This window comes from Colobus angolensis, unplaced genomic scaffold, assembly GCF_000951035.1.
Source record: "Colobus angolensis palliatus isolate OR3802 unplaced genomic scaffold, Cang.pa_1.0 Scaffold10, whole genome shotgun sequence".
NCBI classification, from domain to species: Eukaryota; Metazoa; Chordata; class Mammalia; order Primates; family Cercopithecidae; genus Colobus; species Colobus angolensis.
The window spans coordinates 12915504-12932624 of NW_012110919.1; the positions used below are offsets into that span (position 1 = coordinate 12915504).

At 35.8% G+C, this 17121-nt stretch overlaps 1 protein-coding gene across 11 annotated transcripts in view; it reads left to right on the forward strand.

Annotated features, from left to right (window-relative positions):
- Window positions 1-17121, forward strand: part of MYBPC1 (myosin binding protein C, slow type) — a 99387-nt gene that overhangs the window by 57288 nt on the left and 24978 nt on the right. For all 11 annotated transcript variants that reach the window (XM_011934896.1, XM_011934835.1, XM_011934841.1 and 8 more), the window contains 5 exons: window positions 68-230; window positions 1521-1627; window positions 1957-2090; window positions 15025-15184; window positions 16519-16623. In XM_011934896.1, the coding sequence (XP_011790286.1) occupies window positions 68-230; window positions 1521-1627; window positions 1957-2090; window positions 15025-15184; window positions 16519-16623 (669 nt within the window). The remainder of the gene's footprint in view (window positions 1-67; window positions 231-1520; window positions 1628-1956; window positions 2091-15024; window positions 15185-16518; window positions 16624-17121) is intronic.

Here is a 17121-nt window from a genome sequence, read left to right on the forward strand (position 1 = left end):
AATGCCACCATCTTGGCGCCTGTTGGGAGTTTGGGCTTGCATTTGTAATGGTCTATCATTTCTACAGTGAAACCTCTGAAGATTTTGACACCTCTCACTGATCAGACTGTAAATCTTGGAAAAGAAATCTGCCTGAAGTGTGAAATCTCTGAAAACATAACTGGAAAATGGACTAAAAATGGCCTACCTGTTCAGGAGAGTGACCGTCTAAAGCTGGTTCACAAGGGAAGGTAAGTGAGCCAGGTGACCCGCAAATGAGGTTTGGTCCCTTTTCTACTTTCTCTGTTTTCTAAATTACATATTTGTTGAGGATGTTTGAAGGGTAGCCATAGAGAGATTATCTATTCCTGATTCTTTGCTTCCAACTAGCAAGAAGGTGTGATTTCTCTGTTGTACACCATGTCCTACTCATAATCCTGTATCTGTACCTCATACTATGGTACTTTGTCTATTCAAAATCCATTGACTCTTTTTCCATCTAAACATGAAGTTAGAGGCCAGGCACCATGGCTTATGCCTGTAGTCCCAACACTTTGGGAGGCCGAGGCAGACGGATCACTTGAGCTCAGGAGTTCAAGAGCTCCTGGGCTACACAGCAAAACCTCGTCTCTACAAAAAACACAAAAGCTAGCCAGGCGTGGTGGCATGCACCTATAATCCCAACTACTTGGGAGGTGGGAGGATGGCTTGAGCCCAGTAGGGGTAGGTTGAAGTGAGCTGAGATCACACCACTGCATTCCAGCCTGGGAAATAGAATGAGAGACCCTGTCTCTAAAATAAATAATAAACATGAATTTAGAGGAAAAATACTGAATTCTAATTGAGGACCTGATCAAATGGATTAACTATCTCTAACCAATAAGTGTCACAATGCCTTCCCACAAATCTTTGTGTAGGGGGCATAATATCCTAGAATCTGGCAAAGATCTAAGGCAAGAGTTTAACTTTGAATTCATGGGCTTTTAGGATATCATAAATGAACTTTAGAAAGCCCCATAATTCCTGTGAAATTGTGAGAAAATTCTGTGTGTACAAAAATACATACTTTTTACACAGAAAGGATTCATAGTGTCCATTAGAGATTCACTGGTTTGTGACCCCAATAAAGTTAAGAGCTGTTGTTCTTAGGGTTTGCGATATAAAGTCAAAATCAATATTATTCTTGGCAATCTCTTGAATCTTAAAGTATAGCACTATTGATATGTTCTATTTTAGCCTTTTTAAAGCTATGAAATTAAAAAAAAGAATAATAGACTCTGCATATACAATAAGCAGATTGTATTCGTGGAGATAATTCCTTATTGTCCAAAATAAACATTTAATTTGAATCAATAAGTAGGATAATTAAGGCTTCTCATTCATTCTCTCTCTCTCTCTTTTTCTTTCTCTCTCTCTCTCTTTCTCCCTCTCTCTCCTGCACTACAGAAGTTAATCAGATAAAGGCCAAGTGTCTTTTCAGTTTGGGTCTTATATAAACTAGATCTTTGCAGTCTTAGAAATACATGTCCTTGTTTCCGTAGGATACACAAGTTAGTGATAGCCAATGCCCTCACTGAAGATGAAGGTGATTATGTATTTGCACCTGATGCCTATAATGTTACTCTGCCTGCCAAAGTTCATGTTATTGGTGAGTAGATAAAATAAGTCATTGCATAGGTGTGTTCTTTTTTGTTTGCTTTTGCTTACCATGGAATTATAATATATTCAAAACTAAGTGACATTTAAGGAAAAATACATCAATTGATATTAATCACCAATCAGAAAGATTGGTGACTTATACCAACACCTTACAATAAAATGGTTTTGCAAGGTGCCAGGCACCAACTAGCTTGACTTCTCTTATATTCTTTTTGATCAGATAAAATATTGGTTACTACCATCATATAGCCAAACATTCGTGCAGATATTCACACAGAAATGACTGTCTGATAACAAAGACTGTGTTTAATATTCTAGATCCTCCTAAGATCATCCTGGATGGCCTTGATGCTGACAATACAGTGACAGTGATTGCAGGAAACAAGCTTCGTCTTGAGATCCCCATCAGTGGAGAACCACCTCCTAAAGCCATCTGGAGCCGGGCAGATAAGGTTTGTTTTATGCTTGCACACAGTCACATGCACACACACATATGCATACACACTGCCTACTCCACCCCTTGCCCTCCATTAGTCAGATGAAGGGAGAAAATGAATAAATGTACAGCAGTACAGTACAGTTGTAATTCCTTTGAAAAAGAGAGATGACTGATTTTCAGGCAAATCTGATCATCATTCATCTACTTCTCATATTTCTGACTATTACGTAGCAAAGCACGTTTTGATGCACAGTGAAGAAAGCCTCATTTTTATTCTAATGGAAATTGGGGAGATGAAAAAGGAAATGAATTATTAAATAAATGAACAAAGTGACTTTGGATAGTAATAAGTACAAGAAGATAATAAAAGAGAATGATACAATTACAAATGACTGCATAGTCAATGGCAGCCTCTGTGAAGAACAAGGAACCCTTTATGCGAAGATCAAAGAGAAGAGATTTCCATATGGAGGCAATTATAAGTGCAAAGGCCAAGGGGAGAGAATGAGCCTGATGTGTTGGAGGAACAGAAGGAAAGCCAGCATGTCTGGGGCAAAGTGAATGATGGGGAGAAAGACAAATGAGGGTGAAATGGTAGAGTAGTGCCAGCTCATGTGTGACTCTGTGGCTTTCTACAAAAATAAAAGCAAAAAAAAACAAAACAAAACAGTTACATTTAAAAAGAAGACATGAGGCCAGGTGCAGTGGCTCACGCCTGCAATCCCAGCACTTTGGGAGGCTAAGGCAGGCAGACCACCTGAAGCCAGGAGTTCCAGATCAGCCTGAGCCTACATGGAGAAACCCCATCTCTACTAAAAATACAAAAAAATTAACCAAATATGGTGGTGCATGCCTGTAATTCCAGCTACTCGGGAGACTGAGGCACAGGAATCACTTGAACCCAGGAGGCAGAGGTTACAGTGAGCCGAGATTGCGCCACTGCACTCCAGCTAGGTGACAGAGCAAGACTCTATTTCAAAAAAAAATTTTTTAATGTTAAAAATAAAATAAAATGATAAAAAGCAGAGTGAGACTTCTACTTTCAACCATAATTGAATAACAGGAACCAGATTTACCTACTCACTTGAAATAACCACCAAAATAGACAAAATATATGAACAATGGGTTTCAAGACGTTGGACATCAGATCGCGAAAGACAGTGACTATGAAATATGATAAACAAATGAAGTGAGCCCTGTAATTGCCTCAAGCTTATTGCCATAAAAGAGTATCCAGGCAGTGGCACAAGAAAGAAAAAGCTGGGCAGAACCCAGTGGACTCCCTAAGTTTAGGACTCCCATTGCACAAGGAGACCAAGGCAGCTGGAGTTCATAGGATACATACTATGCATACTGGAGGAGAGAGCTACACAGAGAGTCCCCCTGAAGCTCGGCAGAGGATCATGCTCAAGTATTCAGCAAAGATCAGTGCACATTTATGAGGAAACTACCCAAGATTCAAGAAAGGAACATCTGAAAGGTTTAAAGAGAAGTGGACTGGCACTCACACAAGGCCAATAGTAGTGCCTGTTCCCCCTAGCTAGACGTGAAAGCCTCATCATTCACAGTGCATTGAGTCGAGTACTCGGGAAAGCCTTGCCTTGGTTGCAGGAATAATTAACCCTAGACTGAGTACTGTCATGGACCCACCTAATAAGTCATAAAAACAAGCCTAAAAGATTCAATCAATTTCCAAATAATTTAATTGCATTTCAAAACAAAGCTCAAGATTTATATAGGAATACAAAAATATCAAGCACCCAACATGGCAAAATTAACAATATTCTGCAAACCAGTCAAACACTATGGTAGAGAAATAAGCAGGAAAACACAGCTCAAAATGAGGAGGAAAGTCAGTTACAGCCAACTCAGATCTCATATGTAAATTAGATTTAGCAGTCAAGCATATGAAAATAGTTGTTTTAACTGTATTCCATATGTTCAAAAAGTTAGGTGGAGAAATGTTAAGCTCTTCATTTAAATTAAATACAGAAAATTAAGTGAAAAAAGTGAAATGAAATGGAAAATATAAAAAGATCCAAATCAAATCACCTACAGATGAAAACAATAAAATGTCTCAGATAAAAAAATATGTATGTAGATGGAGTTAATGGCTAATTAAACATTGCAGGTGAATTTGGAGACATAGCAATAGAAATGATCCAAAATGAAACACAAGAGAAAAAGTCCAAAATAATTTAAAGAATCAGTTAGACTTCCAATTTTCATTCTGGCATGTAATCAACTTACAAGTTGCCACTCTAGCCTAACAAGTAAAAAGCTGGACAATCTGAAAAATTAGCAACTCCTCTTAGATATGTCAGAGAAGTGAGGATACAGGGCGAACTGCTGACATGTGAGAGTGGAGTGACACACTGAAAGTGTTCGGAGTGGAAACCCACCAACCTAGAATTCTGTACCCTCTGAAATTCTCTCTCAAAAGTGAAGAAGAAATAAAGACTTTCTCAGACAAACAAAAAGAGAATTTGTTGCCAATGGATCTGTCTTGCGAAAAATGTTAAAAGATGTTCTTCAGAAAAAAGGAAAATGATATCGGTCAGAAACTCAGATCTACATAAATAAAGAGTATAAAATAATGAATAAGTGAAGGTAAAATAAACTTTATTTTTCATTTTTCATACTCTCAGTTGATCTAACCAATAACATTTTGTTCAAAATGATAAAAGCAAAAATGTATTCCATTAGGTATACTTATATAGTTATATTTATGTATTTTTATATATAAGTGAAATGAATGACAGCGATAATACAAAAAATGGGAGAGAAGAATTAGGGACATTTCATTGTTTTAAAGTACGTGCATTACTTGTGAACCACTGTAGTGTTGTTTGAAAGTGGAGTTGGGTTAATTGTAAATGTATATTGTAAACTAGGGAAACCACTTTAAAAAGATGAAAAAAGAGGAAGTAAAATTAATATGCTAATAAAGGAGAGAAAATGAAATCACATAAATGCTTAATTAAAACCACAAAAGGCAGAAAAACATGTAGAAGACAATAATAGGAACAAAGAAGAAGGGCAACCAATAGAAAATAATAATAAATATGACAGATATTGATCCAGATATACCAATATTTACTTTAAATGTCAATTGTCCAATATACAAATTAAAAGCCCAAGATTGTCAGTATAGCAAAAACATGACCTGAAGATATGCTGACCATAAGAAACCCACTTTAAATATAAAGTTGCATCCCTGAAAGTATAGGGATGGAGAGAGACATACTGTGCTAAGACTAAACAAAAGAAAGTATGAGTAACCATATTAACTTCAGACAAAGCAAACTACAAAGCAAAGAAATGTATCTGGAATAAAAAGGAGCATTACATAATGATAAATGGGTCAATACTCCAAGAAGGCCTAATAATCCTTAACATGTATGCACCTAACAACAGAGCCTCAAAATAGATGAGACAAAAACTGATAGAACAGCAATGAAAAATAGATGCATTCATTATTATAGTTGGAAACTTTGACATCCCTCTATCAGAAATGGGCAGATTCAGCAGACAGAAAATCAGTAAGGATGTAGCTGAATTCAACAGCACTATCAATCAATTGTGTATAACTAACATCTATAGATTACTTCATCCAACAGCAGCAGATCACCCATTCTTTTCAAGAATACATAGCATATTCACCAAAATAGAACACATTCTAGGCCATAAAAACACCTTAACAAATTTTTTAAAATAGAAGTCATGCAATATCTGCTGTCAGGGACAATTTAATTAAACTAAAAATAAATAAATTACAGAAGTGAAACCAAAAATCAATAAACAGAAAAATAGCTGAAAATCCCTCAAATTCCTGAAGATTAAACAACACACATCAAAGAAGAAATCTTAAAAGAAAATTTAAAATATATTGAATTAAGTGAAAATGAAAATACAACATATCAAAATGTTTAGGTTGCAGCAAAAGCAGTGCTTAAAGGGAAATTAATAGCAATGATTGCATATATTTAAAAATAAGAAAGACTTAAAACCAGTAATCAAAGTTTCCATGTTAGAAAACAAGAGAAGGCCGGGCGCGGTGGCTCAAGCCTCTAATCCCAGCACTTTGGGAGGCCGAGACGGGCGGATCATGAGGTCAGGAGATCGAGACCATCCTGGCTAACACGGTGAAACCCCGTCTCTACTAAAAAAATACAAAAACTAGCCGGGCGAGGTAGCGGGCGCCTGTAGTCCCAGCTACTCCGGGAGGCTGAGGCAGGAGAATGGCGTGAACCCGGGAGGCGGAGTTTGCAGTGAGCTGAGATCCGGCCACTGCACTCCAGCCTGGGGGACAGAGCAAGACTCCGTCTCAAAAAAAAAAAAAAGAAAGAAAGAAAACAAGAGAAAGAAGAGTAAATTAAATTCAAAGTAAGCAGACAAAAGATATGATACAAATTAGTGCAGAAATAAATGACACTGAAAACTGGAAATTAATAGAGAAAATTAACAAAAGCTGGTTCTTTGCAAATATCAGTAAAACGTATAACCCTCTAGCCAGGCTAAGTACGAAAAGAAGAGTCAAGGCTAATTAACAGAAATGAAAGAGGGACATTACTATAAATCCTATGAACATTAAAAAGATAGTTAAGGAATATTATGAACAACTCTGTGCCACAAATTTCGCAACCTAGTTGAAATGGACTAACTCCTTGAAAGATACAATTTCTAAAACTCACACAAGAAGAAATAGGCAATCAGAAAAGGATTATCTCTATTAAACAAATTGAATCAATAATTAATAACTTACAGAACAGAAAGCAACAGGCCCCAGTGGGTTTGTTAGTAAATTCTACCGAACATTTAAAAAAGAAATTGTGCCTTAATCTCTTTCAGAATATTTCCTAATTCAATCTATGAGGTCAGCTTTATCCTAATACCAAAACCAGAAAATTTCAGACAAATATCTCTCATAAATGTAGATGCAAAAATCCTAATAAAACATTAGCAAATCAAACCCAACAATGTATAAAAAGAATTATACACCAAGACCAAGTGGAACTTAGTCTGTGTATGCAATGCTGGCTAAAATTTTGAAAATCAGTTAATGTAATCCACCACATCAACAGGCTAAAGGAGAAAAATAACATGATTATGTCAATAGACACAGAGAGAATCTTTGACAAAATGCATGAAGAAAACTCTTGGCAAAATAAAAATAGAGGGAAAGTTCTTCAATTTGAGTTTTAAAAATCTACTGAATAAAACAACAACAACAACAACAACAAACCCAACAGCCAAAGTTATACTTAACAGTGAGAAACTTGACGCTTTCCTACCAAGATCAGAAATAAGGCAAGAGGGTCCTCCTCTCACCACTGCTTTTTAACATCATACTGGAAGGCTTAGATAATGCAATAAAAGAAAAAAAAAAGTATACAAATTGAGAAGGAAGAAATAAAATGGTCTTTGTTCACAGATGACATGGTTGTCTGTGTAGAAAATCTAAAAGAATTGATACAAAAACTCCTGAAACTAATAATTTATAGCAAAGTTGCAGGATAATACAATGTTCCCATACAAAAACCAACTCTTTTCCTTTATACCAGCAATAAACAAGTGAAATATAAATTTAAAAACATATTACCATTTATATTCATACCCCCCAAAATGAAATAATTAGATATAAATCCAATCGATACAAAATCTATATGAGGAAAACTGTAAAACTCTGATGAAAGAAATCAAAGAAAAAATAAATAAATGAAGAGATACTCCATGTTCATGGATAGGAAGATGCAATATTGTCAAGATGTCCCAACTTAGTCTAGAGATTCAATGCAATTCCAATCAAAATCCAAGCATGTTATTCTGTGGATATGAACAAACTGATTCTGAATTTTATATGCAGAGACAAAACTCCCAGAATAGCCAACTCAATATTGAAGAATAAGAACAAACTCAGAAGACTGATAATACCCAATTTAATGACTTACTATAAAGCTTCCATAATCAAGACAGCGTGGTATTGACAAAATAACATAAAAATTGATCAGTGGAACAGAATAGGAAGTCCAGAAATAGACCCACATAAATATAGTTAACTGGTCTTTGACAAAGGAGCAAAGGCAATACAATGAAGCAAAGGTAGTCTTTCAACAAATAAGGCTGGAACAACTGACAATGAATGCAAACACAGTCTTTATACCCTTCAGAAGAATTAACTCAAAGTGGATCATATACCTAAATGTAAAATGTAAAACTATAAAACTCCTGGAACATAACATAGGTGAAAACCTAGATGACCTTGATTATGGTGATGATCCTTTAGATACAACACTAAAGGCACAATTAGTGGAAAATACATTTGATAAGCTGGACTTCATTAAAATTAAAAACATCTGCTCTGCAAAAGACAATGTCAAGAGAATGAGAAGAGAAGCCATAGACTCGGAGAAGATAGCTACAGAAGACACATCTGATAAAGAATCGTTATAAAAAAAAATACAAAGAACTCTTAAAACTCAACAATAAGAAAATGAATAACCTGATTGAAAAATGGGCAAAGAGCTGAAAAAACACCTCTCGCCAAAGAACATATATAGATGACAAGTAAGCATATGAAAAGATGTTCAATGTCTCATGTTATTAGGGTATTACAAATTAAAACAACAATGTCATTCACGCATTAGAATGGCCAAAATTCAAAACACTGAGAACATAAAATGCTTGGAAGGATGTGGAGCAACAGGAACTCTCATTCATTGCTGATGGGAATGCAAAATGGCACAGTTATTTTGGGAGACAGTTTGACAGTTTATTACAAAACTAAACACACTCTTACCATACAATTCAGCAATTGTGCTCCTTGATATTTACTCAGATGAGTTGAAAACTTATGCACCCACAAAACCCTGCATGCAAGTGTTTACAGCAGCTTTTTTCATAATTGCCAAAACCTAGAAGCAGCCAAGATATCCTTCAGTAGGTGAATGAATTCATAAACTACGGTACATCCTGACAATGGAATATTATTCAGCACTAAAAAGCAATAAGCTACTAAGCCAAGAAAGACATGAAGGAGCCTTAAACAGATATTACTAAGTGAAAGAAGCCTGTCAGAAAAGGTTACATACTGCCTAATTCCAGCTATAGAACATTCTGGAGAAAGCAAAATTATGGAGGTGGTAAAAAGATGAGTGGTTGCCAGGGCCTGGGAGGAAGACAGGGATGAACAGGGTGAAGCACAGAGAATTTTTAGGGCAGTGAAACTATTCTGTATGATACTATAATTGTGCATACATGTCATGCATTTGTCAAAACCCATAGAATGTGCAATGCCAAAAGCGAACTCTAATGGAAACTGTGAAATTTGGGTGATGATAATGTGTCAACATGGATTCATCAATTGTAACAAATGTACCACCATGGTGCAGGATGTTAATAGTCGGAGAGGTTGTGCATGTGTGGGGACATGTGATAGATGGAAACTCTCTATACTTCCCACTCAATTTTGTTGTGAATCTAAAATTGCTCTAAAAACTTAAGTTTATTAATGAAAACAAAAGAAAATTGGAGAAGGAGTATTTCCTCCTCTTCCATTTTCTGGAAACAAAAAAAAAGTATTGTTGAGCTATGGAGAACTTTAAGGGGTCAAATGTATGTCCCCAAAGACAGGACAGAACTGGAGTTCCCCAAGGAGAAGGAAAAAAAAATATTTAATTAACGATGGCCACAAAGTTTCCAAATTTGGTGAAAGCTATGAACTTACAGATGCAAGAAGCTCAATAAACCCTAAGCACAAGAAGCATTAAGAAAACTACACCAAGATCCATCACAATCAAACTGCTTAAAACCAGTGATGAAGAAAAATATTAAAAGCAGATAGAGAAAAATGTCATATTAAGTAAAGAGAAACAAAGGCAAGGATGGCAGCATATTTCTCTGGAAGCATGGCCAGTGAGAAAACAGGAGCAACATCTTTAAAGAACTTAAAAAAAAAAACAAACAAAACTGTCAACCTAGGATTCTATACTCAGTAGAAATAAATTTAAGAAATGAAGGCAAAGTAAAATTATTTTCACATATACAAGAATTGAGAGAATTCATCACCAGCTGAACTGCACTACAAGAAATGTTAGAGGGAATCCTTAAAGTTAGAAGGGAAGTGATACCAGCTGGAAATATTTTCACAAAAGAACAAAGAGCACCAGAAATAGTAACTACATGGATAAATGTGGAAGATTTTTTCTTAATATTTAAATATTTTAAAAAGAAAATTGTTTAAACAAAAATTATGACAATGCATTATAGGGTTTATAACATAAATATACATGAAATTTATAACAACAAATATACAAGTTCAGTAGGGAAGAAATAGAAGTAAGAATTAGTAAAGGTGAAAAGGGAACTGTACTACTATAAATTTCTTCTACAGATACATCTTGGCTTATGATGGAGTTGCACCAGATAAACCCATAGTAAGTTGAAAATATCATAAGTTGAAAAAGCAGCTGGGCGCAGTGGCTCACTTCTGTAATCCCAGCACCTTGGGAGGCAGAAGTGGGCAGATCACCTGAGGCCAGGAGTTCAAGACCAGCCTGACCAACATGGTGAAACCCCGTCTCTACCAAAAATACAAAAAATTAGCCAGGTGTGGTGGTGCATACCTGTAGTCCCAGCTACTTGGGAGGCTGAAGTGGGAGAATTCTTGAACCCTGGAGGCAGAGGTTGCAGTGAGCCACTAGAGCCTGAGTGACAGAGCAAGGCCTTGTCTCAAAAAGAAAAAAAGGCATTTAATACACCTAACCTACTGAACATCATAGCTTAGCCTAGCCCACCTAAACATGCTCAGAACACTTACATTAGCCTACGGATGGACAAATCATCTAGCAACACAGTACACTATGGAGATCAGTTGTTCACCGTCATGGCTATATGGCTAACTGGGAGCTGAGGCTCGCTGCTGCCACCCACTATCACGAGAGAGTATCATACTGCATATTGCTAGCCTGGGAAAAGAACAATATTCAGAATTCAAAGTATGACTTCTGCTGAATGCATATTGCTTTCATACCATCATAAAGTTGAAAAATTGTGTGTTAAAACCATTGTAAGTCAGGGACTGTTTGTAATGTACATGAAGAGTCATATCACTTGAAGGTAGACTGTGAAAAGTTAAAGAGGTTTGCTATAAACGCTAAAGAAGCCACTAAAATAATAAAACAAAGAGTTATGGCTAATAAATCAACAAAGGAAATAAAATGGAATCATAAAAATATTTAACCCAAAAGAAGGCAGAAAAAGAGGCACAAAGAACAGATGGGACAAGCTGAAAATAAATGGCAAGAAGATTGAATTGCAAGGAGAAATTGAGGAATTTAAGATTTCAATACTCTTCTCTCAATAGTTAATAGAACAAGAAGACAGAAAATCGGTAAAGTTTAGAAGACTTGAACAATACCAGCAGCCATTTTGAACTGATTGTCATTTAAAGAACTCTCCACTGCACAAAGCAAAATGAGTATTATTTTAAACCGCACATGGAACATTTAGCAAGATAGACCATTTTCTGGACCATAAATAATTCTCAATAAATATTAAAGGATTCAAGTCATGCAAGGTATGTTTTCTGACTTCAATGGAATTAATTAGAAATCAATAATAGATATCTGGAAAAATTCCCAAATATTTGGAACCTAAACAACACATGTCTAAATAATTCATGGATCAAAGACACCATATGGTAAATTAGAAAATATTTATGACAGGGTGCGGTGGCTCACACCTGTAGTCCCAGCACTTTGGGAGGCCAAGGCAGGCAGATCACTTCAGGTCAGGAGTTTAAGACCAGCGTGGCCAACATGGTGAAACCCTGTCTCTACTAAAAATACAAAAAAATTAGCCGGGCATTGTGGCATGTGCCTGTAATGCCAGCTACTCAGGAGGCTGAAGCAGGAGAATTGCTTGAACCCAGGAGGCGGAGTTTGCAGTGAGCCGAGATCATATCACTGCACTCTAGCCTGGGCAATAGAGCAAGACTCCATCTCAAAAACAAAAAAGAAAATATTTATGAACACATCACATATTAGACTTGCAGAATACTACTAAATCAGTACTGAATTTCCCTATAACAATTAAAGAAAGGAAATTTGTAATTAAAAACATTTCACAAAAATAATTTCAGGTCTAGATGACTTCACTAGACAGTTCTAACAAACATTTAGCAAGAAACAATACCAAATTCTACAAAAACTCTTCCCCAAAATTGAAGAAGAGAGAATAAGAATATTTACCAACTCATTCTTTAAGGCCAGTATTACCCTTATAGTAAAATCAGACAAAGACGTTCCAGTAAGAGGAAACTACAAACCATTATCATTCATGAACATGGATTTTAAAGTTCTAAACAAAATTTAGCAAATCAAATCCAACAATATATAAAAATAATAATATGTAATATATCATGACAAAGTAGGGTTTATCTCAGGAATCCAAAAGTTGGTTTAATATTTGAAAATCAATATAAGTCATGATATGAACAAGTAGAAAAAAATACAGCCCTCTCAGTAGACACAGCAAAAATATTTGGCAAAATCCAGGATCCATTCCTAATATAAATCTCTCAACAAACCAGGAAGTAAAAAGACCCTCCTCAACATGATAAAAGACACCCACAAAAATTTTACAACTATTATCCTACTTAACAATGCAAAAGTGAAATGCTTTTCCTCTAAAATCAGAAAGAAGAGAGATATGCCCACTCTCACTACTTCTATTCACCATCATACTTGAGCTTCTAGCCAGAGCAACCAGACAAGAAAAAGAAATAAAAGACATCCATATTAGAAAGGAAGAAGTAAAACTGTCTTCATTTGCAGATGACATGGTTACCAGTGTAAAAAATTCAATGTAATCAACAACAATAAAAAAGCTACCAGAACAAGTGTTCATAATAGCATTATTTGTAATATCCAAAAGCTGAAAACAACTCAAATGTCCATCAACAGATGAATCAATAAACAAATTTTAATATATTCATACAATGGACTACTTTTTATTCATACAATAAATACTATAGTCATACAATAAAAAGAAATACTGATATATACAAAAACATAGATGAATCTTAAAATAATTATGCTAAGTGAAAGAAAGTATACTAAAAAAGTATTTTAATGAGTTTGAAAAAAAAAAAAACTTTAAAAATGACAACTCCAAGTTCTGACAAGGATATGGAACAATGAAATGTACATACATCACTTTTCCAGGTTGAATGTACCAGCAAAATGGTACATCCTCTTTGGCAAATCGTTTGGTGGTTTTTTATAAAGTAAATGTATTCTTACTATACAATTCTATGATGCTATGTCTAGTCATTCACCCAAGAAAAATGAAGACATGTCCACACAAAAACCTGTATATGTTTTTAGCAGCTTTGTTCATAATTGTCAAAACCCAGAAACAACCCAAAAGTCCAATTGTACAAATACACACTTGGTACATACATGAACTAACTACACATGGAATATACAATGGAATACTACTCAGCAATAAAAAGGAATGTACTAGTTATACATGCAGCAGCAAGGAAGGATCTAAAAAGTATCATGCTAAGAAAAAAGCCAGAGGCAAAAGGCTACATACTGTTGGATTCCAGTTATATGGCATTTGGGAAAAAGGAAAACGAAGGACAGATATTAGACCAGTGGTTCCAGTGGTTCCAGGGTGTAGGGTGTAGTTTAATTGCCAAGGAGCTTGGAGCCATGTTGAAGGTGACAGAAATGGTTTATATCTTGACTGTGGTGGTAACACAAATTTGTCAAAATTCATAGAACTATATTTCTAAAAAGTGTGAATTTTGCTCTATGTAAATTATAGTGTACAAGCAAACCAACAAAACAAAATATAGAAAACTGAAGATGATAGTGTAACATGACCCTATATAAACTTTTTTTCTCACATTAAAAAGAAAGGAGATGGATTAGCTTTGGGAGTGAGAAAAATAAAAAATAAAAACAAATGAGAACATCTATTATAATCTTACATTAGAATTTGGCTGATATGAGGGAATTTTGTTCTATTACAAAATAGAAGAATTAGAGAATTATTTCAGATATTCTTGCTGTGATCACAATCTTAGGTTGTTGAAGACTTATGAGTCCTAATACAGACACAAAAGAGTAGAGAGTTTACCTAGTAGTTAGTGGCAAATAACCAGATTCTAAATTACTTTGACCTTCTCTCTTTTTCCTCTTTGTATATTGACTGTTTATTGTCTTATAGAAGATACAACCTGGGAATCAGAAAAATGTAATCCTTTTTCAATTTCAGGTTTAAGAAAGAAGAAAAAAAATGAAAAATAGAAGAGGAAGAAAATAAAAGAAAGAAAATATAATAGGAGGTTCAGCCTCACTCTGTCTTTACTTTGGGAATTAGATGTTTATTCTTTTTTATTTTTGCTAGAAGAAGAAAGTGGAAAATTGGCCTTACAGCCTTCTTCAATCCTTTTCAGTATTTTAAAATTTTCCAAACATCTAAGAAAGTGAACAAATCATTATTTAGTTGCTGATAGGACTTTGAGGGTTTCTAATTTCATAGACAGGGCCTCCTCTCCTAGAATGACATTTCTGCGCTTGTATTTTTAGCCCTCCAATTTTCTCTTGGGAAAGTTGGTGGCTAGTGGGCTTTGGGATCAAATCCCAATTCTGCTACTTCCTACCTGTGTGACCTTGAGCAAGATAAGTCTCAGTTTCTTTATGTGTAAGATGGTATAATAATACCTTGTCATTAGAGTTGGGGAAGAATTAAACTGAGAAAATATATAATAGGCATGAACAGTATATAGTTACACTATATAGTCTGCCAAATACACTATATAATCTATACACTCTACACTGTATAGTCTGTTGAATTCCTCAATTTATAAGACACTCTGAAGTAGCCCTTTTTAATGTGTAAATCATGCCACATTTTGTTTCTCTCCTTCTTAGGCTATTATGGAAGGCAGTGGCCGGATAAGGGCAGAATCTTACCCTGATAGCAGCACTCTGGTCATTGATGTAGCTGAAAGAGATGACTCTGGTGTTTACCACATCAATCTGAAAAACGAAGCTGGAGAGGCACATGCAGCCATCAAGATTAAAGTTGTGGGTAAGTCCTCCAGGTAAACACACTTCTAGAATCAAGCTGACATGTCAAGATTCAGAGTAGACTTTCCTTCTTTGTCCTTCCCTTCCATTTCCTTCCTTTGTCTTTCCTTTGTCTTCTTTTTTTTCTTGCCTAGAGGACTTATCATTGGAGGAAGAATAGCTAAGGTCAGCCATTTGGGGTTGCTGGTCATTAGCTCTCCAGTCATATTCCCTTTTGGTGCCCTTTAAACATCACTGAAACACAATTGCTAAATAACTTCCCACATCACAATCATTACAGAGGGATAAGATCTGCCTTGGTCCTTAGACAACTATCTAAGTGCATTTTTCCTAAGCCCAAAACGGAGTAAAATGAGTCTAGCAGATTACTACTGTTCCAAGGTCTGATACTCTCCTCTTCTCACTTTAGTTTCTCCTTAAATGACATATTTCAAATTGACTAAAAACTAAGGTCATTTTTATCAGACACCAAACTATATTTACAAGATATTGTGACTTGCCATTTCTGACTTGGATTTCTACCAGCCAGCATCTTTAGTCTTGTAAAACTCCTTGATTCAGTTCTGCTGGAAGTTCACTTTGTAGTTAAAAACAACAACTACAACAACCACAACAACCATATTCAACATTTAGACAATAATTTCTTGGTTAACATTTTTCAAGGTAAGGAATGAGAGTTTTGGGTTTCACATGGGGCTTATTCTGTAATGCTGGGACAATAGTTTAAGGGATTTGGAGACATCATTATTTTTATTTGGAGTGAGGGGTGGGCTTATCTTCCCTTATCCCATATTGAGCACACATTTTTGCCCAAATTAGTTACTAACTTGTATTAGTCTGTTTTCACGTTGCTGATAAAGGCCTACTAGAGACGGGGTAATTTATAAAGAAAAAGAGGTCTAATGGACTTACAGTTCCTTGTAGCAGGGGAAGCCTCACAATCATGGTGGAAGGTGAAAGCCATGTCTTACATGGCAGCAGACAAGAGAGAGAGAATGAGAACCAAGCCAATGGGGTTTCCCCTTATAAAACCAGCAGATCCCTCGAGACTTACTCACTACCATGAGAACAGCATGTAGGAAACTGCCCCCATGATTCAATTCTCTCCCTCCACGTCCCTCCCACAACATGTGGGAATTATGGGAGCTACAATTCAAGATGAGATTTGGATGGGGACATGGCCAAACCATATCATAAGCATAATTCAATAAACATGGAAAAGTCTCAGAAATAACAGTTTCTGTGATTATCACTAAGAAACGTATTTTCCTATTAACTTTTTTTTCCTACTCCCTCTTCCTTATTTTACTTTATCCTATTTTTTGTCTGCCACAGACCTCCCTGATCCTCCAGTGGCACCGACTGTGACAGAGGTGGGAGATGACTGGTGTATCATGAACTGGGAGCCTCCTGCCTACGATGGAGGGTCTCCAATCCTAGGTAACTGCCCGTTGGTTAGTCTGTGTAACTGCCAGTACAGTTGTGTCCTCTTTACGCATCTTAGTACACAGCACATTTTAAAATATTGCATTTAGAAGAAAACCTATTTTACTGTAACTTTATGTATTCAAAATGAAATATATATGTTGAGATCCTCTGTAATTACTCAAGATTTAAATAACTCTGATGAATATCATCTTGCCGGTTTTCTTTTTTGTTTGACATTTATACACACTAATTTTGAGGCAACTATAAGGCTAACTTCCACTATCCTAGCCAGTGAATGTCTGATTCTACATGATTTTGTCTATGAAGAAATTTCTTTTAGAATTAAATAATTAGGCTGAGCGTGGTGGCTCATACCTGTAATCCCAGCACTTTGGGAGGCCTAGGCGGGTGGATCACTTGAAGCCAGGAATTCAAGACCACTCTGGCCAACATGGTAAAACCCTACCTCTATTAAAAATACAAAAATTAGCTGGGCATGGTGGTGCACGC